This window comes from Oculina patagonica, chromosome 1 (assembly GCF_052425735.1).
Source record: "Oculina patagonica isolate OP01 chromosome 1, crgOcupat, whole genome shotgun sequence".
NCBI lineage: Eukaryota > Metazoa > Cnidaria > Anthozoa > Scleractinia > Oculinidae > Oculina > Oculina patagonica.
Genome location: NC_135758.1, coordinates 6,909,630 through 6,935,598, shown reverse-complemented (window position 1 = coordinate 6,935,598; position 25,969 = coordinate 6,909,630). Strand labels below are relative to the sequence as shown.

Genomic DNA, 25,969 nt, shown 5'->3' with positions numbered 1-25,969 from the left:
CAAAAGTTTCATGGTTGCTAAGGAAATATTCTATGCTGAAAAAGCCCATTTGTTCTTTGTTTTCAACACTACCCTCAGTAATTTTGCCAAAATTAGTGTATTAGACTAAATTGAAGTTTTCTCCAAATGAAACAATTTCTTCTCAATTTTGTCTTCTACAGTTGAAAAAGATCTCGTGCGTTCTAGTTAAATACCTCCCCACTAGTCAACTGTCACTTTAAACAATGCCTTCGCTTTCTTGTGTAATCAAAGCATTTTTTATGAATTATGCAGTCAATTGTGTTCATTAAAGCAAAGTAAACTAAAGCTCTACGATGAAGATTGTAAGCACTTCAGCTTTTTGCACGGTGCGAACTTGAACAAGGAACGAAACTCTTTGTAGAACACGCTGGGAGAAGTCGCTCTAAGGTAAGCTAACAAAATGTTGTTTTGCATCAAAAGCTCAATTTTGGGTGTGCTTGAAAGCTCTGTCAAAGTAAACTTCATTCATTTCTTTAATTAAAATCTTGCATTATCTTTGCCTAGCCAAGCTTAATTAGTTAGGAGGCTTCTGTGACAACCGATTTTGCGATTATAAAAGCTCAACTTGGGTCATCTCTACTCAATTCACTGTGTTCACAAGTTAAACAAATCTTTCTCATTTTATCAAATGTTTTTCTTGTTCTATTGCAGTTCTTCTTCATTCTACACTGAAATATGTCCCGTTTTTCGACGCAACGCAGTTATGCAGGAACAGTATTGAAGATGGTTTTTACACTTGCCATCTCGGCTTTCTTGGTCAACGCCCAAAGTAAGTCCAACATAAAATAACATAGGTGTACTAATCATGCTCTCTTTGGAAACCCTTTTTAAATTTATTTAAGTTCAGGTTTTCTTCTCGTGATGATGTTAAGTGAGCGTTAGTTGCTCAAAATTATTGTTTACCACTCCATTGCAAATAGAAACCAACGTAACCTAACTTTAAAACAACTGAAAACAAACAACAGGTAATGTTTGACACAAGAAATTGAATGTCGAGAACTTTCTGAGTTTCGCACGAATCCATTGGAAAGAACTAATCACCATATTAGACCAGACATAAAATTGGTTTCCCAACAAAGACTCATGTTGACCGTACGAAGTCTGCTTTATACTCTCTAAAGACTAATTTCGTTTTGTTTTAAAAGGGAAACGAAAACAATACAGTTACTGTACACAATGAAAAGGTTTTAGTTAAAGGCTGGATGTTTATTGACAACTGCACAATGCGCAGTCAAATTAAATTAAACAGCTACTGTAACATGGTTTTGTGGAGTTTGCACAAATTATTATCAAGTTTTCACGTAAAAAAAAAACTGCTACTAAAACGAATTAATTTTTTTGTAGGCCCACAAAATAAGTTACTATGTTTAGTACCATTATAAACTGTTCACGAGATGGGATAATCAACATTAATTTGGTCATTCTAGCAACCCGAAATTAAAGTGTGCGTTGTCCTTCTTAACAAAGTGCGTACAGTGTATGACCAGGGAATTTCAATAACTCTTGAGGAACTCTAGATGAGCTCCATGGGCGAGCTCATTTCGCGTGAGAGAAGGGAGTCTTGTACCCTAATTTTTGAAGAGCCAAGTCCAAAGCCAGCCGGCATAACCATTATTCGATGACGGTTTTATATTAAACCGAAGTGTTGCCTTTTCCTAAGTTGATCTAACTTACTCTGGTGAATATCACCATGAAGCTTTTATTATTCGGATTACCTTTTATCCTCTATTTGAGGAGAGGCGGTATAGGTTTTAAGGGGAGGAAGTAATTTCTCTTGATGCCTGCAGAATACGCTTAAGTTAATTCTAACTGCTCGTCTAGCTAAAAATTGCATGAAGCTTTTACATAGATACATTAAACATATCCTTCTTGTTGAGGCAGGTCTGATGATTCAATCTTAAAGCTGGTGTGGACCTGTTATGAAATGCTGATTAACCTAATATCTATAGAAACCGAAGAAAATCCAAAAAAAGTTACATTTTGATTTCCATCCTTGCAGTCTTAGAAGCGAGAAACAGTATTGCTCCTACATTTGTGCTTCTCTAACACTTGAAATTTGCGAGAACGTATGCAATTCTAAAACTGAATATTCAATCTGCAACACATTTTTTAAATTTTTCTGTCGTACAATATTCCTGGAACATTAAATCTCTCCTAAAATAAAATTGCAATTGAGTGATGACGTAAACTGTGACGTTTGTTTATTTACAGTGACGTCAACAGCATGCTTATTGACAGAAGTAAAAGGTTTGAAAGTTGCGATGGTAGACCACTATTTGTGCATGTTTACATTTTAAGGCCCCGTTTTTTTAAAAAAAATGAAACATTGCTATTTTCATTGTTTTATTTTTAAAATTAAGTAAAAATAACCCGATAAGAAAACAGAAATTGCAATCAAGAATACTATTATTATCGTGCCAAGTCTGATAATAAAAGAAAAGAGAACACTGCTTTTGATTTGAAATTAATGATGCTTTCAGAAGTTCCATCATTTAAAGACCGCATTGCCCAGTACTTAACTTATAAAACACCCATGCATAAGATAATTGTTATCAGCTGCAGCATATATCTTTATGGATTAATATTCAACCTTTTTTTCTCGAATTTTCTACAAAATGTTACTAAACGATAGTGATTTTGCAAATAAGCAATGTAGTAAAATAGCACGCTTGTTATCTATTTATCGGTCGTCATAGTTATTCCGTTTTTTTATAGTTAACAGAACGCTGACGTGATCAAAGAGTGTTCGAGTTGTAGCAACGTAATTACAGTGTGTCAGCTGCAGGGAGGAGGGATTTCTCTCCCCCCCCCCCCCAAAAAAAAAAAAAAAATGGCAGGGGGATGCGGCGCGCTGCTAGGTGCTTGTAACCCTAAACGTATTTCAGATCAAAGTACACCTTTAGTTATTATTTACCTTATTTTATACCAGACAAGTGGTGGATTAGGGGAGGGGGCCGGGCCCTCATCTTATTTTTAGGCCAATTAGAAGCCCGCAGGGCCGAGAAAAAAATGAGAGCGGGCCCTATCTTAATCCAGGGTTTGGATGATCAGCCCCCTACGTACCTGACGTACGTCAAATAAATCGTACGTCAGCCCCCTGACGTACGTCAAATAAATCGCTTTTCTCGAGAGAACAATGATAACAATGACAAAATAGATTCTTTTGAGAATTTTATCTAACTGCTGACCAAAGTGCACAAGCCATACCCTGTTTTCGACCAAATTGGTCAAAATCTTTATCCTAGTTCAGACAAAAATTGCTCAAAAGTCATAACCTTTGACGACGCTCATACCTATGTCGCTTATATAAGGGAGCACTCCACCCCAGTTTGTTTAAAGACGCACGCCTAACCATGTAAACAATGCATAGTGTGTTATGCCAAGTGTAGGTTGACATTTCGTCAATTCCATTTTGCAGATGCCACTTCAACTCCAAATCCATCAATGACCGCCAGCATTTTTCCAACTCCTTCAACGGATGTTAGATCATCGACTGTCAGTCCAACCACCCCGCCGGAAAAATATAATTACACTACATTCCAAGTAATCATTGAATTCGTGGACTTCTCCTGGAAAATGGAATTCCTAAACAAATCAAGTCCCGAGTATATGGCATTGAGATTTAATATAACAGAGGCTGTTGAAATGGTCCTTGACGCCAAAAATTTAAGCTCAAATGTTCAGGTTATGGAGTTTAAACCTGGGAGTGTGCTGGCCTTTTTGAACATTAGTACAGATAAACCAATGTCAGTCGTGAAACAGACTCTCCAAAACCAAATGCTAAATGGTACGATTGGCGCTTTTAATGTATCGAAGACCCTCTTCTCTGGAAGTTTATTCGATGTTGTTCTGAAAATAAAGGCAGAATGCAATGAATCGCTGGAGCACAAAGATTTCAATCAAAGCGTGCGCGAAAGCTTGACACGTGCAGTAAATAAGGCGTTGCCAGGTAACGAAAAAGCAACAGTTCAAAAAGTCAAATGTCCAGATCCAGGTAACGTTACCATAGTAACAGTACGACTACAAGACGATAATTCTTCGACAGAAAACCCAAACAAAGAACTTGAAAGTCTCCAAGATGAAGTTAAGAAGGGCCGATTAGGGAATTTTACTGTAATTCCTGAATGGGAGGCCTACATTCCAGGAGAGAAGCTGTTTTCTGTTTCTTTTAGTCTGAGCAATCCCTCTCAAGATAACAGCAAGACAATTCAGGACCTGGAACAAGCAATCAAAAACATTTTCGAGAATGACACTGACTACAAATATGTGACAGTAGAATTGCTAGAGGATAACAAAACAGCCGTTGTTAAAGTCGGCATGAAGACAGGCGCAGCAGATCAACCGAATGAAGCACTGAAGCCATTGAAAGATAGCGTGAACCAGGGAAAAGTTGGACAGATCCCATTAGTGAAAAACTCCTTCAAAGCTTACGTAAACCCTAACACACTAACAAAGAAAGAGTTTAAAATTCGTTTTCGGCTAAATATGACTGACTGTGATGCGAAAAAGGAAGAGGCTACTGATCTTGTTGAGGATTACATCAATCGACTAAACAACTACCAGTACTTTATTAAAGCTATGATACAGACCTTGGATTGTGTTAATGGAAATGTTTACAAACAGCAGCGAATGGCACAAGCATGGTTTTTGGTGTACGTAAGTCCTGCTGCCCCAGATTCTCGCGAACAGTTCATGCGCTACTTGCTCAAGTGCGGCACCGAAGGAGATCGTGGACCCACTTATGACGGAGGGGTGAGAGTAGTCACTCTCACACCGACTTCGCCTGAAATGCTCGTCGGAGCGGATTACACCCATCCAGTTTGCATAAAGCCAAAGACGCCGAAATCAACCTATACTACACCTACTACACCACTCTCCACCATCCCCACGAAAGGACCTGCCTCCTCAAGTACCCCTCCCATAGAGCAGAAACCTAGCCTTTACGTCAAAGTGAAGTTAGGCATCACATGGGGAGAGTTTTGTTCCAAGCTGGAACACAGTCTGAAACAGAAGATTGCGTGGAATTTGTACGACAAAAACGGTACCAGGGTATCCCCCGACAGGATCATTTACATCAACGTAGAGAAAAACTGCGCCGACCCCAGTAAAAAAGACGAACATGCAGAAGTGTGGTTTTACGTTTCTCAATCCGGCTCCAAGAAGCTACATAAATGTCTTACTCTGAAGGCGTATAAACTGTTGAAAATGTTCTTGGAAAATGGAAATACTAAACTACTTGGACCAGAATTCGAGGGAAAGGTGATCATTTTTCTTTGTTTTTATAATTTCTTATAAATTTACACTGAGTAAATACAATCGCCGCCGAAACATGATCTAATTGTGAATCAAACGTGACAAGATTCGTCATCAAACGTTGAAGTAAAGCAGACCGTAACGGCAACTTTCGCGCCGAAAGTTTAACACATTCCGGTTTCGATATGGCAGAAAGATTGGATATGAAGACATCTTCCGACAAATTTGCAGGTTCACTGGAATCACTTCTGGCGTTAAGTTCCGCCTGTAGTCAGTGTTTATGGTCAGCATTTTGAGCGCGAAAGTTGCTGTTACGGTCTGCTAATCTTCAACGTTTGATGGCGAATCTTGCCACGTTTGATACCCAATAAGATGTTTCGGCGGCGAGCGTTCACAGGTAGATGCAAGCGAGGTAAACATGTTTCAAAAAGTGAAAAATAATACTTGACAAGATTGGAAGCCTGTAGTTTACACAGGTGCCATAATAAAAATGATTTTGCTTCAATAAGCCACGGTGGGCAACTTGGTAGTAAAACAAATTAAATCATACTTAACTGAACGGTTTTAGATTCGAAAACCTTTGATTTATTGTATACGAATTCACCTCTTTATCATGCAGACTATATCTTCTTTCCTATTTTTTAGGTTATCCATGTCGACTTGGCCGGGGAAGATTCTACCAAACACAAGACTGGGTACGACAATGGTGATCTGTCAACGCTGGCCATTATTCTTATTGCAATCGCAGGCGCTGTTGGTCTCCTTCTATTGACACTGGCGTGCTGTTGTGTAAGTATCTTTTACAGTCATGAATTAAATTTTTCTTCCTTCTTAGTAGAATCTCCAGCAGGAGACGGTGAAACGTGATGATCAATGCTGACGCTCTGCTTGGGGCTAGCTGACAACTGACGAAATTTAGTTTAATTGACAAATAGTGTCTGGACCACAATGTCCCTAGCTAAAAATGCTATGGCTGACAACAACTGCCAAAATTTGTAATGAAAAAATCGTGTCTACTTCCTCCAATATCCTTACTGACAATACAATCGTAATCTTAGGAGATAGTCAAGTCAATTGGACCCTTTCATCCAGACCCTTGGAAAGGGATGAATATGGAAAATAGGAAATCCAAAAGTAGAAATGTGAGACAAGGTTTTTTAAATGAACAAACAAACGAATGAATGAACAAAAACAAAGAAGGAAGGAAATTAAGGGATGGAGGGAGGGAGGCAGGTAGGGGGAGGGTGGAAGGCAGGGAAGGGGGGAGAGGGAGGAAGGATGCGAGGAATAAAGGGAGCAAGGAATCGAGGAAGGAATAAAGAAAGGAAGGGAGGGAGGGAGGGAGGGAGGAAGGGGGGAGGGAGAGAGGAAGGGAGGGAGGGAAAGCAGGCTGGCGGACGAGCACTAGGTCAATGAGTGATGCTTACGAATGTTCTCTTTTTACATTGAGTAGGCATATGTCGAAAACTCAGAAGGAGCTAATTACCTTTCTTCTTGTTTTTTTAATCATTTATCTACTTTTTTTCTTTAGCTATTCTGCTGTGGTGGAAAACACCGAAAAAGACAAAAGGATGAAGATTCTCAAAGGCTACAGGTTGTGCATGTCTACGAGAATTGCACTGACACAAGTGGTAAAAAAGGAAAGAAAGGAAATGATGGCGACAAGAAGAAAAAGGAAAAGGACAAAAACAAAAAACAGAAAAGAAAAGGCGATGCAGATGGCAGCGACGAAGAAGGCAAAAGAAAGGTGAATTATAAATAAAAATTATAAATCTTGTGTAAAATGACTTCCATGCGTTATTTTACGCCAACTTTTCATACAGTGATGTTCCTGCAAATGCCTAGTTGTGTCCACTATTTCTTCAAAAAATGCCATCTCGTTTTCCAGGGATACAGAGAGCGATTTGAAATTTTTGCTAGTTCAATAACAAACTCAGTGATCAAGTGATAAAAAAAAAACAGTTATGAAACTCTGTTATCTCAAAATATCGAAGTTTTTCAGTTTCTACATCTAGGTGATCAACTAATCTTTGCCTTACCCTTCGGCTTCTACAAATAATTCATCTGCTCATCACTGTTAAATCACCGAAAGTTTTCTCAAACTCATATAATCGTTTATTATTTTCGAACAGTTGCCAGCTTATTTGCACCGAGAAATAAATGTGACCTCAATCAAACATGTCAACACTACATTGTCTATTATCCATCGTAGGATGCGAACAGCGATGAACATGGAGAAGGCAATGTTGTGTCTTACGATAACAAAGCTTATGGTCATGGAAAGGACGATGGCAACCTTAACGACCGCAATGCTAACAAGCCTGTTGCTCTAGCGCCTGTCATTGTTACAAGCCCCGCCCCTGAAGCTGACAAAGCTGGCGACGACAGCAACAAGAACAAAGGTGGTCAAGCTTCCGAGACTGCTTCGTCAGGTTCCGGAGGTTCCCGAAGAGGATCGGCAAGTATCGGGGGCGAGGTATGTACTCGGTGAAAGGTGAAGAAGGACTAAGTTAAGAAACTTATTTAATATGAAATCAAGGGTAAGGCAATAAGGGATTTCTTTATTTAATTTTTATAAAGTAAAAGTTTTCTTTTGTTAGTAATGTTACGTCCCAATTGCAAATGCTATGAAATATTTTAGCTTGAGCAATTAATTCAATAATGATTTGAACTCAGATTAGACACCAATTTATAACCAAAACAATAATTTTGCAAAGAAAAGAGATTTACAAGCGGAAAAAAAATAATGGCTTGCAACCTATGTGTTTATGCTTTTCTTTAATCCGCGAGAGTTCATTATGAAGTCCGCAAATATTTAAGAGATGCGAAAGTTTGTCCATGGCAAAAGAATATACTATCGGTGCATTTTCTAAGAACTATCGTAGAGGGCTTGCAGCCGAGAAAGACTTTAGGTCAGTTTACAGTGAGGCGGGATTTCGTTTTTTAATTTTATAACACAGAATGATAGTGAGGCTGAGTTATGCTTTCGTTCAGTTGTTGCGCAAATGTTGTGCACAAATTAATGCAACGCAGATGAAAGATAGGAGTACCTTATATGGCATATTTTATGGGGCACGTTTTTAACCTCAGTACACATTAAACATATCAGGGGCATTCTGATGCTCATTGTTGTTATCTACTTGTATCAAGGGAATTTATTACTGTTATTCACCTACCTCAGGGTCAAGGAAGCGGTGCTAAGCAGTCCAGCCCTGTTGCATTGCGGCAAATCGACGCCAACCTGATAGACCGCGGCAGAAGGCGCTCGTCTGCGCATTCAATCATTGATGACGAGGATATACCGCTGACACACAAGACGGGTACTGTGGGAATTGTGGCTTTAGCGCTTAGAAACAGGAACGAAAAGAAGAAAGAGGCCGAATTCAAGGTAAGAAATGCGAATTATAAGAATTTGAATAAATTTAAACATACTTTAAAGTTAGCATGTAGTATGTATGCCCCTTTGATTACTTTGCAGTAAGACATAAGTTAATAAACTGCATAGCTCCCAAATGAAACTAACAACATGACCTAAAAGCGCTCGATTAATTACAAATAACAGATCAAAATTTATATATTTTTTCTAAAAATGTCCCTTACCACTTTACCTTTCTACTAGCGCACACACGAGTTTGATTAAACACGCTTCAATCTTTCTTTTTTTCGTGTTTACAATTAACACACATCGCGGGCCCATTTTTTCAGAACCTCAACAAAGACGTACCAGAAGAGGAAGTGAGTTATCCTGCGAACACTCACAGTAAAAACAGGTCCCCTGATGTACTGCCAGGTAAGCATATTTTTAGTTATAACGAGAAAATTGTCATGTTAATGTGAATTAAAGCAACATTAGCCTTTGTGTGCAAAAAATAACGTAAATCAATATATTTTTAATCAGATTAAATTGATCTTCATTTCAGCTCCTAAGACCCGAGTGAAGCTCTCATCAAACCCAGATTACATCAATGCCAACTGGATCAGGGTAAGTGTTGCTATTTCGACGGGTTAACGACTATTTAATGTTCCGTATTTGTTCATAACAAAATAATTAACACCATGCTTTGTGTATTAACAGGATCACAAAGGCCAAGTGCGTTACATCGCTACCCAGCATCCCTTGCACGAGACCGCGGATGATTTCTGGCAAATGGTGTGGGATCAAAAGTCCCATTTGGTTGTCATGGTGAATGAGGAAGAGAAGGAGAAACCGGTAATTTATTTGCTTTACATTTTACTTGCAATTGCTGTTGGTGTCTATATATCATATGCAGTAGGTAGAAAGAATATTGATATTGATGTAGGAAATCATGATTAGTGAGGTCAGGCCACATCCCTGATTGAAATCACTGTTGCACAATTTTTCTCAAGAGTCATCAATACATTAAAAATAATAAAACGTTCAGTCTTTTATAGAACTAGTACAGTAACATATAAAACCTTAAATTTAAGAACCTTTTAGGCTAAACGTTTTGTTAAACCCCCTTTTCTGAGAACCTAGTTGGCATAAATTTTTAAAAAGGCTCTTATTTTACATAAATGAAGACACAGGTGAAAAATACAAAAAAAAAATTTAATCTAGACATGCATGCTAGTACTTTGGAGTAGCCTTAGTAGCCTAAAATCCCACTTAATACCATTTCTATAATAACCTATGTTCATATATGTGGATTCTTACTGAATATCCTTTCTTTATAAAAAATAACTTACTTCCCCTTAACCCTTTTCAGACTGAATTTTTTTAGACAGAAAATGGTTCTCAGGGCTACAAAACAATATACTTTTATCAAGAAGTACACTTTGCGGTAATATACACATGTTATATATGGTTAGAAAGCTTATAAAATTCTGAACATTTTTTGACCCAAAACATAAACAAATAATTTATATCCGTCTCCATGGTAACCGATAAACATACATAATTTATGCAAATATGCAAATTAAAATAAAAACTTTTAGGTTTGAACGAGTTTTCTCAAGATGTTTTACATTTTTTTCTGGGAAATGTATATATCATCAAAAAGGCTATTATATATGTTATTCATTTAGCACAAACATTTAGCCAACAGCGATTTCCTATATACAAAATAATGTGACCTTCACTCTAGTATAACATAGGGAGAAACACGTGGTAGCAGCTCCTAGGACAGCTTCCAGTGAGCTTTGAATCGAACATGTCAATTTAACTTGGCCAAAATGTTTAAACAACCATTTTTAAACTTCGTCTAATACATTAAAGAAAGTAAACAATGAATTCTTAGCTCTATCTCCTATTCTAGCAGCGAAGGCTTGTGACATGGTGGCAAAGGTTGAATCGATCCTTCAGAGAAACGTCCGTCTCACGAAATAAATGAACAACGAGCCAGATACAGTTTCCTCGATCGTCAAAATCGTCTTCCAAGCTTTCTTCGTCCTCAAGATCACTTCTAGCCCGCAAAAACATTTCTAAAGCTTGTTCAGTATTAAAATAATCTGACGCCATGCCTTTCCACAGATGTAAACAAACGTAGAACGACGAAACGGCGAAGAGAAATTGGGAATTTTCTTGAAAGTAAAATGGCCGACTCTATGTTTATGTAATTGGATAACCGCTGTATAGTTTTCCCCGTCACTGCAGCTTCATACAGGCAAAAAAACCCTTTGTAGGGGAGGGAAAAATGTTTCGACTCTGATGGGGTCGAATTCGACCCCACTCGTCCGAAAAGGGTTAATGGCTTTGTTCATTTTTCTGCCAGACTGAGTTTATGGATTATTTGCCGAGAGGAGAAGGAAATACAAAGAGTTTTGGTGGCATTGAGGTTACAATCAAACAAATCGTGAAGAAAGCCGACTACACTTTGACCACTTTAAACATTGCAGACAACAAGGTAATCATCAGCTGTTATTGAGTTCAGTTGCCCTCTTTTGGATATGTGTGAAGTACACTATGACGTGTGGTGTGTGATAGATGATACGTGATCAGGTGTGGTGTGTGATATAGATCTGATCTGATGGGATCCGCTTTATCTTCCCCGGATAGGCATGGAAAACATCTGCTAAACTTACGTCAGATCGGTGATCAGTAAAGCTTTTAAAAGGCTTGTTCAGTAAGTGTTGTATCAAATTTAAGTTGTTGACGTTGCACCGTATTGATAAAAATATACTATTCTTCAACGCAGAAATCTTCGTCCTCGCGCGAAGTCTCGCATATGAGATTCACTTCGTGGAAAGAGCGCGCGATGCCCAATGTGGCCCTGTTTGTTGGGTTCGTGACGGCCACCAGAGAAGCAAGGAAGAAATATGGTGACTCAAAGGCCCCAACTATTGTTCACTGCAGGTTGGTAATAATTATTTAAAAGAAAGTAGCTCTAGCAATGCCGCATTTAGAGTTCAAAGCACAAAAAATAAAGTCATTTTGCATACGTTAGGTATAAAAATGGTTTCTTCAACAACTCTTTCATGACAGGCACAAGGAAACGTCTTTACCATTCTCTTTTTTGTTGTATCTAGAAGGGGTATCAAAAGTCTTTGCGAGCATTTGCGAGCAGGCACAGCGCTTTTCTTTGCGAGTACAAGCATTGACAAAAAATAGCCTTGCGAGCAAGAGCACTTTCAGTATGTAACCACGAGCAAACTAGCTCCAAATAAAACTGTGCGAGCATTACCAACAGAAGCTAGCAGAAGCTTTATTTTGCGAGCACTGCAAGATTTTGATGGCCATTCATCTCCATTTTAGTCTGAAGCAATGCAACTCGCGCAGGACATTTCAAAATATAGGCATAGTTAGCTTTTTCTATGTTTTCATTCGGGAATGGTCAACCATTGAAATTTAACGCTAGTTGTACACCAATGTCTGTTTCAGTGATGGTCTGGGTTTCAGCGGGGTGTACATCGCTGTGGATATTGGCATCAAGAGTCACGAGGAGAGTAAAACATCAGTTGTTGATGTGTTTGAGTTGTCCAAAAAACTCCGGCGTGACCGACATGGCATCGTTTGCACCTTGGAACATTACAACTTTATCTACCAGGTAAGTCGAAATCCTCTGGTTGGATGTACTTGTACTTCGAAGTTTACAGCTCTATTCCTCTTTAACCTCTTGGGTTTTGTTGGTGTCGGTTTTTTTCTGTCTTCCGTCGAAGGTTTGGGTTCTGCGGGTTTTAGAACAGGAATGTTTTGTGGGCTTTAACGAGAACTCATGCATATCACTTAGTGTTTCACTATAAAGCTTCCAGTCGCCCTTATCGTGATGTTGCACTCTGTAATGTTCGTGTCGTATGTTCGTTAATGTAAACTAGATCTTTTCCTCATTTTCTTCCCTTCATCTGTCTGTCTATCTGTACTATGTCTGTCTGACTGCAGCTGTTTGACTGTCTGACTGTCTGACTATCTTTCTGTCTGTCTGTCTGTCTGTCGTCTGTCTGTCTGTCTGTCTGTCTGTCTGTCTGTTGTCTGTCTGTCTGTCGGTCTGTCGGTCTGTCTGTCTGTCTGTCTGTGACTTTCTCTTTGATTTCTCGTTAATTGCTTTACACTTAAAAAGAAGAAAAATAGAGGACTCCTTTTCCACATGTGGAAGTTCACCAATATATTTCTCTTTTTGCAGGCGCTGTACGAGTACACTGTGAACTATGATGAGTCAGCAGAGGTAAAATAATCATTAGTTAATGATACCCTTTTTTATTGCTTGAGTTTGACCCATATTTTACGACCTAAATTTGGGCAAATTGTTGTTTGCGATCTCCTGCTTCTATTGAATCTTCCTCTACTACTAATCCTAATCAAGTTGCCTGTACTGATATTCTCAATCTGATGTAAGCTAAGTGATCAATATACTTTGATTTTAGTCATATATTGTACGTTATCGGGGAACCAATTGAGCGACATTAGTACAATATAGAGGGACATTAGTCCAATATTTAGAGATATTAGTCCAATATTGAAATGAAACTATAACAATGGTAGGCTCAATGTATACAGTATTGAGCTTAATTCTTGTTTTGCTTTTAGACTCAAAAACTGTGAATGAGTCGAAGGACAAGTTTTCAGCGATCATCTGAGGAAGCAATTCATGTTAGTTGCGAGGCACTTTTAAAAAGAAACTATAACTCTTAGAAATTATCAATTGTTTAACTTCTGAAGAGGAACAAGTATTTGTAAAAAATATGTTATTTTTTAACGGATACTAGACGTATATTTTATATTCGTTTGAACGTGAATTCATAGCTGAATTAGATCAAATTAAGAAATACAGGAGACCCATCACAAGAAAGCTACTATGCTTTTAGTCAAAAGTCTTAAAGTAGATCACTAAATCGGCATCTGTGTATTTTAAAGGCGATTGATATTTCTGAGATGGCATCTTCAAAGCAGAGCTAAGCTAGTGCCAAATTAATTTTTCTAACTAGTTTACTTTACTCGGGTCACTGTAGGCCATGTGACGCGTTTCTAACGGGTTTTCCCCAAAGCTTTGTCAACTTACGAACTTTTATGGAAACCTTTTGAGACAACTTTTTAAAATCGTCTTTAATTTCAAACTTGAGTAGAGAATATTGGAAGTTTTTATTAGCCGGACAAGGTGGAATTTAGTATTAGCATTTTTAGTGATCAAAAACTGTTTTCTCTTTCCCTTACCGATACAATAAATATACGCATTAGGTCGTGTGAATAAAGAAACTGATCATTCAAGTAAAATTGTTTTGATGGATGATCAAATTCTTATTAGAAATGTATAGAACAAGTAAAAAAAGTTTTTATGTTGGCATGATAACGTACCGTAAGGTGACTAAGCAGAATCGCACAAGCTATAACTTGGTTAAACATTGTTAATATTATCAAATAAACAAAATCATTTAAAATAATATAGTTATTACTTTTGTTCACCGCCAACTGTAAAATTATCGTGTTACGTAGTCGTTCGGTTTTAAGCATGACCAATGCTAGTTTCTCGAAAAAAAACAAAAAAACAATTAGACTTAAACGTATATTGCGAAATTACTAAGCCGCATAGAATGATAAACGATAATGAAATTCGTCTGCTGGATATCTAGTGGAATTACTCGGTTTATAGGTTAAGTACTTCAAATATATATAAGCAATATAGATCATAGAACGGTTTTCACTTGAGTGTCGAAAGCTATTGACGTCTGCTTTGGTTATCTCGCGCAACCAATCAGAAGTTAAACTCAAACCAATCATGATTTGCTTTCACGTGTTTTCCCACTCTTCACGCTGGCTAAACTGTATTTCCTTGAAGTTTTGATTGGTTCATTGGATTGTCTGCGTCCTTTTTGACTGGCCAGAGTGAATATCTTTGGTTTTGGTTTTATGACACGCACTTGAAAATCGCTCTCTTATAATTATAAGCAAGAAGGCTAAGCATAGTTTTTTTTTATTCGCTTTTGTCCTGTAGATGTCAGCTAAGCACATTGATTGTATTGAAACGCTGTTGTATGTACATTAAAATTGTTAAAACACGCAACTGCCTGGCTACACTTTTTAATGCACTCCCCAAAAAAGGTTATCAAGGTAATTACATTTTTTAAACAACATTTTCGTCCTCTTTTGTGCGCGCGTTGACAATGGCAGGAAAATCTCTCTCCTCCCCATTCTTTTCGCGACCTTTCGCCTCCTATATACCTTGCCCTCCATTGCGTGAGAGAAACCACAGTCATGCAATATACGAAAATGCTCGGCTTGAGCTGAGGTCGAATTTTAACCCGAAAAATAACCGTTTTTAACTCCCCTAAAATTACTGCAGAACTCTCAACTACGGAAAATATGAGCTGCACAATCTGAGGTTTTCTTTAACAACCAGTTGGAAAAAATAAGGCACATTCTAAATAAATTATCATCAATAACAATATTTGATCACTTCGTATACAATCTAACATAAAAATAATCCAATTATAGCTGGAGTAGCACGCCTTGACATTTAAAACGAAATTCTCCCAAGTACCAGGCCTAGGCAGTACTATTAGGAACAGTAAGGGGGGGGGGGGGGGGTCAAGGGGAATCCGAAAGCATCAAACACGTGTTGGCATGGGTCGCAGAGCTTTTATATTGCAAAATTAAACTCACTGAGTTGGATAAGGGGAGCACGAGACCCGGGGGGGGGGGGGGTACTCCCATAAATTTCGGATAGGGGTGTGCCTCCAAGGTTCTTAAACCCTGACCCTATTTAAGGATAAAGATAGCGAAAATTGACACCCTTTTTAAGGCCCAAAACCGAAAAATGACACCCTAATCAAGGGGAGGAGAAGCGTTCCGTGAAGACGGCAAGACACAAATCTTTATAAAATCGCTTTTCTAATACCTAAACAGAAAATTCAGTCTTAAGATATCTTTTTTTCGTTTAGCTGGGCGTTTATTTTAGCTAATAGAATTTAGGTACCCTATCTAAGGATCACACCGGGAACACATTGCCAAAGGAGCAAAAATGATACCCTATTTAAGGATCGAGAACCTCAAAAACCATACCCTATCGGGCGGCACATACCTATATTGGCCACATATGGGAGTACTCCCCCCCCCCCCGGGGGAACGAGACAACCATTCCACTGATTGATTGTATAAACATCACCCAAGTCTTGGCGGGAAACACAACATTTTTCTGTTCAATAAGAAAAATGCAAGGGGACTAGTTTGATCTTGTATTAAAATAACTCAAAGTTTACTCCGAGGGATATAGATATACACGATTGACCGCATGTCAGTTCTCAAAGCTGATATTGGACATAAAATCTCATTCACTCCTTCCGAATGATCACTATGATAATGGATATTGATTTGAAAGGCAGTGCAGCATTTTGTTGTATTGCGCGCACGTGGTTGAATACATCTAGTGCTTACGAGAGTGGCAGCTTTCGATACAAACAAGTACATTGACCCCGTGCTAAGCACGTGATAAGTGAGTTCAGAGTTGCATGTGTACAACTCACTACACGTTACGGGTCGCCGTGAAAGAAATTACATAAATTAACTTCTACTGATTTCTCAATGATCATAATCAGTAAATCGCGGTGCAGTTTTGTTTGTACATGCGTATGGATTACTATTTTTAAAGTTCATCGTTGAAAGCCAAAAAAGGGGAAAACGCCCGCAAAGCTAAGAGGATTAAGGATACCCACATCGTCTGAATTAATGAGTCAGTAATGTCAGCGAAATAATAATGAATTAAATTAATTAAGCAACAGCAAACTCGCTTACCAACTTTCTGTTTATCTTTAATTAACAAGCAAACGCAACAATGGCAGACTTGCAAATCAGATTGTGGGCTGTCCTTCCGGAAAGATATACCTTTGTGAAAGCGTAAAAACAATCAATATCGTTGTTTACTCTTCTGACGTTCCTGTCATTTCCCTTCATTCCTAACACGCTTTGTGTTGCGCGTCGGGTCGTAGGTTCAAGTTATTTTTTTAGTTGTTTATTCTTACCTCTGCGTCTTCAAAAGACTACAAGAATCGTGAATACGCACACTAGGTAAGTTTAAGTGAAGTTCTTACTCTAAAGATAGCCTAAAAGTATGTTTTAACTTATATTATGAGGTCAAACCTCGTTGTTATGGTCATCAAAGGAGCATATACTCGCCGCGAGTGACTGTACGTGCAGTGGTAGAGTTTATCTGAATTGTGGTCAGTCTTTCTGGCGCAACAGAGTCACATGAGCTGTCCGTAACAACGAGGTCTCTGTATTCTGACTGCAAGGTTAAAATGTACTTCAATTTTCCCACATTTCCTTTAAGACTGAAGCTGCCCTGGCCTACGTTCTGTGAAACTTTATTAATTCAGTCGAATCGCCCGCGAAAGAAAAGGTTATCACAAATAACATCGCTAAGGCATGCTCCACGAGTGTGAAGAAAAGTTAACTTTGGAGGGTAAACTTAACAGCTCCAAATGCCCTAAGGACTTTTTAAATAGTTACTGTAGTTGCATTGTTCGGAGGTAAGAAGACACAAAGTTGATAAAATCAGTTCGTCCAGTATGAAGGACCGTAAGGATTTCGTGTAGGATTAAAGTACCACACAAGTATGACGTGTAGCCCGATTCCCAGCAATAGCGGGGAAATGACCCCAGCGTGATTGGAGAGAAAACAACTTATATGAAATGGATATCCAGCCCCTTGTAAATCAAGTAATTTCGTTTCCAGCTGTTAATAACTGTTAGAAGACCTTAGAAGGGTCCTAAATGAATTCGCATCCCACTTTCTTGCTCGCTGGATCGTATCTGTTACTTTACAAAACGGCTCAATTGACCTCAATTACGTGACATTTTGGTGCAGTGTTGAGGCACTTATCTTTAGTGCATGACCAAATATAAGTTCGTCGTACGTTGAAAAGTCGGTTGTCGCGCAATGGTAACTAACCCACTAACTTTCGAACATAGATCTAGACCTCTTTGATCGCTGCTTGTTGTCCAACTCAGATCATATGGTGTTTTTCTTGAGTGACGTTCCTCCCGATGCTATGTTTTTCAGAACAGTCCAGAGAACATTTCATGACCTTAAATGGGTAGTTACATACAAAAGTAAAGATATCTACACTCTGGATTGAATGTGAGTGTCCTGCTTCGGGCTTTGAGACACTTCTCATAAAATCTCGAGAGCTGATAACTGTTTGGAGCTGGTAGTACTGACTTACTGAGTCACTGAGTTGCTGACAAACGGGCAAGACAGACTGACACAGAGACAACAGACTCTCTAATTAACGAACAGACTAAGCCTTCGACTGACTTGTGAGTATTGATCGATGGACCAATCTAAGTGAATGAATAACTGCCTGGCTGACTGTCTGATAGACTGACTGACTGACTGACTGACTGACTGACTGACTGACTGACTGACCGACTGACTGACTGACTGACTGACTGACTGACTGACTGACTCACCGACTAAATGACTCACTCACTGACCCACTGACTGTCTGACTGACTGACAGAGAGACTCACTGACTGAGCTACTAAATGACTGACTGACTGACCGACTGACTGACTGACTGACTGACTGACAGACTGACTGAGTGACTAAAAGCCTCATTGACTGACCGACCGACTGACTAACTGACAGACTAACCGACTGACTGACTGATTGACTGACTAACAGTAACAGTATAGTAAATCTTTATTGTGCCTTACACTCCAAAGGGAGGTATTGGTCTAGTTACAATAAAGGTGTTATAGCAACTATGCTTACAACTTACTTAATAACAAACAATGAAATTACAATGCAAACGTTTACGGTAATTATTGGACTATTAATTATACAACTATTTATTGATATAACGTTCAATTTAAAATTTCTTTTCTTTTTTGAAACATTAGGAAGATGTATTTAGCTATGATTCTAGAGGTAGCATAATTATCTAGTTTAAGAAGGTACTTTATTTTTTCATGATCAGTTAAATCTACAAAGCGAGGATCAGTTTGTGACACGATGGAATGAAGCTCTTTTCTAATATCATTATACCCTTTGCAATACATTAAAAAATGCTGTTCGTCCTCTATGTGGTTTTCCTTACATACCAAGCACTTTCTTTCTTCAACTGGTATGGATGCTCCTGCATTTTCATATTTTCCAGTCTGTATGCGTAGGGAATGTACCCCTAATCTTAGTTTAGTTATTTTTATTCGATGCGCTGGATTTTTAACTGTAGTGAGATACTCTTCTAATTGGTAATCTTTTTTAACTTCTTTGTGAGTGAATTTTTCTCTAGAGCTAACTGACGCGCAATTTCGGACCTTTGACCAATTTTGGAAATAATTTTTTCTTAATCTATGTTTAATTTTAGAGCAAGAATTCGTTGAAAGTTGTGGGGCTGATGTGTCATTATCGGAGAGTATTCCCAATGCTACACCATCATTTAATAAACTAACAGATTTAGTATGTTTTTTGGCGTAAAGAAATGCATGATTTAATATGGGATTGGTTATCTTATGTTCTAATCTTTGAAAATAGCATAAGATAGATGCTTTAATGTCTATTGCTAAAGGGTATCGACCTAGTTCTGCTCTACATGCTACGTTTTCTGCATACCATGGTACATTTAATGCTTGTTTGCAAAACCGAATGTGAACTTGTTCAATTGTACTTTTATCGAAATGTGTTTTGTATGATAAAAGTTCGGGTCCCCATATTTCACAACCATACAAAAGTATGGGTTTAACTAAAGCATCAAAAAGTTTATTTCGTATCACAATTGTTGATGAATCAATGTTGGATAAAAATCCGACTGACGTACTGACAGACTAACTAACTGAATGACTGACCGACTGACCAAATGACCGACTGACTGACGGGGTACCTGACAGACTAACTGTCTGACTGACTGTCTGACTGATTAACTGACATAGTAACTGACTGACTGACTGATTAACTGACAGACTAACTGACTGTCTGACTGACTGACTGACCGACTGATTGACTGACTGACTGACTGACTGACTGACTAAATAGCTGGTCTTTAACCAAACTTAATTGACCTTCCTTATAAAACATTTTATTTAAATCGACAGGTTAAAGATGAGAACCGTGGGGTTAACGTTATTCGTGATATTTATCAGCTCTTTGGGTATGTAGAGCTTATTCTCACCTTTTCTTACTTTTTAAGTGGAGTCTGTATATTATCTAATACGCGCACGGTCTACGGCAAAAGTGACGCTAAGTATTGACGCTAAGTGACGCTAAGTACGCATTGTGGTGACGACATGCTTATAATTGGTACATAAACGAAAACAAAACGTGTTTCTTTGATCATGGTACTAATCCTGGAATGTCCTTAAGTTGTTTTCAATGTTGATTCTGTTGTTATTGTTGATGTCGGTGTTGTTAATCAGTGTAAGAAATATTTGCATTGTTGACGTTTGTTGGGGTTGCTGATTATATAATATTGTTCAAGATGTTTGTGTTTTGTTTTTAACGACGGCGACAGCGACGGCGTCGACGACGGCGGCAGCGATGATGATGATGATGATGACAAAAAAAAAAAATTATGATGATGATGCTGTTTTATTTGTGTTGTTGCTAATATTGTGTTTAGAAATGTGTTGTTGTTGTCGTCAAAGTTGTTGTTGTTATTGTTGTTGATGATGATGATGATGATGATGATGATGATGATGATGATGATGTGTTTTTTTTTTTTTTAGTTAAAAATTGTGAAGTGTTGTTGTTGTCGTCCAAGTTGTTGTTGTTTTTGTTGTTGATGATGATGACAATGACGATGATGATGATGATAGATGTGGAGTTTGGCGGGACGGCGATGTTATTCTGACACCTTTTCTATTTTGTTGGCAGACGGTTTCTCAGCAGTGGAACCAAGTATTTACGTTCGAGTAACATGGGACATGTCATGGAGACGATTCTGCTATTTTATTCCATTGTTCCGAGAAAAAATATCTGAAGAGCTTTATGAAATGGAGAGTGTCATTCCCTATAGAGTCAATGAAACGAGAGTTCGTTTAATGAACGATAAAACCAACTGCAGAGGCGACGGCAGTAGTGAGGATGCAGAGCTTGACTTCTTCGTCTCAAAACGTGAAGAGGATCTTGGCCCTGCTGATGTGGATAGGAATATCACGATCCATGCTTACCGGGTTCTCTACGATTATTGGAGAAACAAGAAGATGGCTCTTTTGGACCCTATCTTTCTAGGAAAGGTAAGGGTTTATTGAAAACTGCTTGGTATATTATAGCCTGCGAACGCAGAGGCATCGGCGAAGAAAAGCGACAACCGGAAATGCGTCTGCGTTCGCAGGCTAGGGATATTAGGGCCAAGGAATGTTACGATTTTTATGAAATCAACCAAATCGAGCTCCTAGACCGAGTTTTTTGTGAGCGAATGTTCAGCGTGGTGCGGCCAAGGTGACATTCGCCTATAGAAAACGAGCAAGAGCGAGTCTTATAATTGTTTCAATAGACACTCTAAATAACTGCAGTCCGAAACCTATAATTTATGCATTATTAAGCCAGAAATGAAGAACAATTTTCCCTTTTGGCCTGTCAATTGTGTTCCATCAGCGAGCTGAGTAGAGGAGAAAAAACGGGAGAACCAATAAGATTCGAAGAGCCGGCAAGCCGCTTTGAGGCGAACCAAGGAATTTGCCTTTTTACGTTTTTGTTTTTGTTTTTGTTTCGTTTTTGTTTTTTTGAAGAGGGGAAAAGTAAATACCTAAAGAAAGAGAACTAAGTGGACATTACCTCAGTCTTATTTTTTTTTCTCACTACGACCCTGAAGTGTTTCTAAATTAAAAATATATATTTACTTACGCAAATTTTAAGTACCATTCAGTTTGTCCATCGATCACGGAAGCAGTTATCTTCAAGTAAAAAACGGAAACTGATTATTACAAATATTGAAATACGGAAATTCACCGCCTTCGGCGGGTTACTTTCGCGTTCTTCTACCTATTTTCGTTCTCGTACTTCGGTAATCCTAACGTAGTAAAAGGGTTCATATTTTTACGACAGGTAAACAAGGTGGAACTCATGGGAAGGGACAAGCCTGACATTTCAGAGGGTATGACTGAAGCAACACGAGTGGCAATCGGAATTGTTGTTGGTCTGGCAATAGCATTCACCATCGCTATCATCTCTTTAGCCTTGGTAAGAATCCTGGCTTTATTGAGTATCTTGGGGTTACGGCATGGGCTTACGGGGCGAGTCTCGCGAAGCCGTCCTCGCCAGCGCCCTTTCTTGGTTCTAGCTGGGCTAGAAAGCGTTCTGTTACGTTTTTAATTTCCCATTCATTTGTCTGTAATTTTTCCCGCGAACCGTGTCAATTTGCGGGAAAAAATGTACACAAATGTATGGGAAATTAAAAACGTAACAGAACGCTTTCTAGCCCAGCTACATCCTTCAAACTCGGCGAATAAAACATTTTGCCTAGCATCTTAACTTCACAATTCATAAGTTATCCAAAATTTAAATTTTTGTAAAGGATATTTGCCGTCGGATTCCCATACAAACACTGTAATTTCTACCCGCTTTGCGTACTCGTCAAGATGGCGTCGAAAACTGTGATAAGGCCTATTGCAGCGAGTGAAATCCAATGTAGAAAACTATTGTTTTGTACATATTCCAAATCACTAGTTTTTCAACAAAAATTATTTTCAGAATGCCAGGCGGCAAATAAATAAGAGACCAGCCCATGGAATTCCACTAAATGTTTTACCATCTGAGCCCAGGATAACAATGGTTGATGATCCAGCGGCTTACGATCACTACAAACAAGATGAGCCGCCAAAGTATAATGAACAAGATGACCCCCGACAGTACTACCGACAGGACGACCAACAGGATGGGTATGCGAGGCAGGACAGCGGCAGTTTTAATGGATATGCTGGGCAACATATGAAATACGACGATGAACCTTTGGTTAGTATTATGTTTCATTAAACAACAGAGTTGATGTTCGCGGGCGTACATATCCCCACCAAGGATCATCAGTTAGCCCGAGTCGCAGGCGAGAGCTAAAATGAGCTCCGGGGGAGAAGGGCAAAAAAAAATCGCCTTTATTTTACGAGGGTGGCACGTAACAGTCTTTCGACTGACAAACCTGTGGTCCCCGGATTCCCGATCGAATTGGAATTCAGAAGTGTTGATTTTTGTGGAGGGAGGAAAACCCGGGCCCGGAGACCCGGAGAAAACCCTCGGAAGGACAAGAACCAACAACAAACTCAACCCACATATGACGCCGCGTCCAGGAGTCGAACCCGGGTCACATTGGTGGGAGGCGAGCGCTCTCACCACTGTGCCATCCCTGAACATATTTACACCCAACAATATCATCTCTATTACTATTATAATGATTTCAGAGGTTATCTAGAAAAGGAATCGAAAACAGTAAGCGATATCTTAAACACTGCCGTTGCGAGTCGGCTTTTTAATATTAATTTTTTGATTAAAAAGGCCATCCCAATAAAATGTTTCGATTCCCATCGCACGACCGACCCATTTTTTTCGAAAAGTAAAAAAATCAAAGCAGCAAGTACTTCAATTTACAAGCACACGATCTTGTTTTATTAACAACAATTGGTATGATGTGACGTTTTCTTTAATAAACATCGATACTACGTTATTTAAAAACTGTTAAAGAAAAACGAACGAAAAGACTACGTTTCGAGGACTTGTATCAGGCTTTCTTACTTGGCAGCCCGGCATTTTCTGGACCCAGAACCCTTTAAGTGTTCATTCTTTTTTTTTTTTTTTCCCGACCGACCGACCCACCATCACAAGAGACGGGGCGATGGGAAACGAAACATTTTATTGGGATGGCCAAACCAAGTTTAAAAGTTTACAAAACGCCGTTTCTTGGGCGAAAATCTTGGGGAGGGTGGGGAGGGTAGGTCAGTATTGGGGCTTCGATGGGACTGTACTAAAACTGCAGTGTTCTTGCCCCCTTGCCACTTCATACTGTTTCTATTCCTTATTGACTAAAAACTAATTTTTATTATTATACTTATTATTATTATTATTATTATTATTTATATTTGATTTTGTTTTCAGGGATCACCCATGCTGTAGGAAACAGTGTCAGTTTGATTGAAAACTTCTGTATCAGAGGATTAAAAGTCATCGTGACTAGCTAGTATATGATCGGTCTATCATAGTGGTTATCAAAATCAAACAGCATTTAGGGTTTAGCCAGGCCTTGACAGACGACGTCGCGTCAACCACTTTTGACAATGAGAGTTTTTTTAGGAGTTTGTGTTGCCATGGCAACTTACAGTTGATTGTAGAAACAAACCAAACCTCTATATAGCGCATTTCTAATACATAAATTCGTTATGTTTCTGCCGGTTGCCTATACGTAGATAATCTTAGCTGGACATGTTAAAGAATCTCCCTTTTCGCTCATTAGAAGTTTAACTGACGAAACTGTACCGACAGGAAACGATAGTCGGGGTCTTTTAGACCGCTTTGCAATCTCTGTTCTCAGAGGTTTTGTGGTCAACTTTTACTTTCCCGCGTAAACATTTAGTTTTGAACATAGCAACATTGCTTTCTTGCAGTTAAAATTTAATTGATCTTTAAGAATTTGTAATTTTCCGTTGTTTTATGGCTGACTATTGAAGTGACGACAGACACAGAACGCGCGGACTATGGGGGTTTTCGAAACCCACAACATTAGCTCTAAAACACCTACGGGTGTTTTAGGCTTTACATAGAGAACGCTTCGTCAATTTTGAGGGAAAACATTGAGGAGAGCAACAGTGCTGTGATAAACAAATGGCAAAACAACAAAAAAAGAGAAACGAAAAACAAACAAACAAACTAAAGAGAAATTAGAAATTCATTATAATTATATCGTTATGCTTATTTAAGCTTACATGCAAGAGAATATAGTTTGTCTTAGTTAATATCTTTGGTAGCTATAGCTTAGTTTCTTGCCCCCGGCTGGGGGATAGGGCTGGGATATCTTTGGAAGCTTAAAAATAAAAGCGAGGTTGATGCTATTAGCTTCGCACTGGTCAGTGGATGCACTTGGGAAGTTTTAAAAACCAGAGAACTAAATGAGAGGTTTATAAATTTAACACTGGACTTAACCCTGGCTTGAGGGCATCCAGACCTCGAGGAAACAAGACGCAAACTAAGCTTAGCGTTGCTCAAAGTTAAGTATTAATGTTGAGCATTATAACAATAGAAATAAAGCTATTCTATTACATACTGAACAAAAGATTTCATACACATAGTTGTTTTGTCTAGACTAGATTTTTTTTCGAACTTTGGCCCCTGTTTTTATTATTTTAAATAAATTGCTCTACAGACTATTTTAAAAACCTTGATTAGTCAGCTGTCTGCACAACAGTTGATCGAGATACACTAAAAAATAATATCTGAAAATTTTTTATTTGCACTGGTCTAATTCATAACAAGCATTAGACTGCACGCCATCTTGGATCGTCTAGAACCTGCGCGCGTGACCAGTTTTTAACCGCGTGACTATCCTTTTTTGCGTGACTACCTCAAAACACATGTGGATAACTGCCAGAAAGAAAACCACCGTCCAACATCAACAAATGAATGCGGTTAGATTTCTGTTTGTGGGCAATTAAATCACATTCTTTTCGGTTAATAAAAGCCAACATGATACGTGAATCGACACGTCCGATTCTTGTGAATATCGATAGCAATATAAAAATATCACAAACATACCTGAATTCAACAACAACAATCTTGTCATCTTGTTCTTTCTTCATAAAGAACTTCCAGGCGTAGAATTACGTACAATAAGTAAAAGTTTTAATTCGCGTTGCGTTCGTGAATGGAATACTTTTCGCATGTCGTAACCTGTTTTGCTAGTAATATGATTCGTGTCTATCTGAACTCTTCTGGATGTGGAATTAAAAAAATGCCAACTATCCAGTGTGAAAATTTTGAAAATGAAGTTTCATGGGTGTTTTAGTCCGCCCCACCCCCATGCGAGCGAAACGAGCCAAAACGCCAAACCCGCGTCGAAGGACTTTGAGAAAGTCTATCCAGAGAGGTTGTGTCCTTTTGATCTTCTCTGGAAAAAATCGCGAGACAGAAAGGGTTCAAAGAGGTTTTACCCAGTTTGTTGAAAAAGAATATCCAGAGAATAGGACTTTCACAGCCAATGGTTGCTACGATATATTTTTAATCCTTAATTAATGGGGGCTTTGGGCTTATTGAATGATTTCCGGTGACTTAAAGTGTGGACCGAATTTCGAATCACTTAAAAGGGTGTGGAAATTAAGTGTGGATCAATAAAGC

At 38.6% G+C, this 25,969-nt stretch overlaps 2 protein-coding genes across 4 annotated transcripts; both read left to right on the top strand.

Annotated features, from left to right (window-relative positions):
* Positions 1-192: 192 nt before the first annotated feature.
* Positions 193-15,199, top strand: LOC144653810 (uncharacterized). 2 transcript variants are annotated; one of them, XM_078513911.1, is made up of 15 exons: positions 193-408; positions 673-790; positions 3,440-5,280; positions 5,920-6,063; positions 6,806-7,021; positions 7,487-7,750; positions 8,456-8,662; positions 8,980-9,064; positions 9,195-9,256; positions 9,350-9,484; positions 11,007-11,138; positions 11,430-11,587; positions 12,113-12,278; positions 12,852-12,893; positions 13,256-15,199. In XM_078513911.1, the coding sequence occupies exons 2-15, from the start codon at positions 697-699 to the stop codon at positions 13,268-13,270; spliced, it is 3,561 nt and encodes a 1,186-aa protein (XP_078370037.1). In that variant the 5' UTR covers positions 193-408; positions 673-696; the 3' UTR covers positions 13,271-15,199. The 2 variants fall into 2 exon arrangements, with proteins under 2 accessions (XP_078370037.1, XP_078370046.1); XM_078513920.1 differs by lacking the exon at positions 193-408 and having other exon boundaries at positions 556-790.
* A 972-nt stretch (positions 15,200-16,171) lies between these two features.
* On the top strand, positions 16,172-24,911 carry LOC144653724 (uncharacterized). Of its 2 annotated transcripts, none has more exons than XM_078513802.1 (6): positions 16,172-16,726; positions 19,753-19,808; positions 20,531-20,892; positions 21,704-21,838; positions 22,349-22,609; positions 23,741-24,911. In XM_078513802.1, exons 2-6 carry the CDS (start codon positions 19,760-19,762, stop codon positions 23,756-23,758), a joined length of 825 nt encoding a protein of 274 aa, XP_078369928.1. In that variant the 5' UTR covers positions 16,172-16,726; positions 19,753-19,759; the 3' UTR covers positions 23,759-24,911. The 2 variants fall into 2 exon arrangements, with proteins under 2 accessions (XP_078369928.1, XP_078369920.1); XM_078513794.1 differs by lacking the exon at positions 16,172-16,726 and adding an exon at positions 17,660-17,797.
* Positions 24,912-25,969: the final 1,058 nt, after the last annotated feature.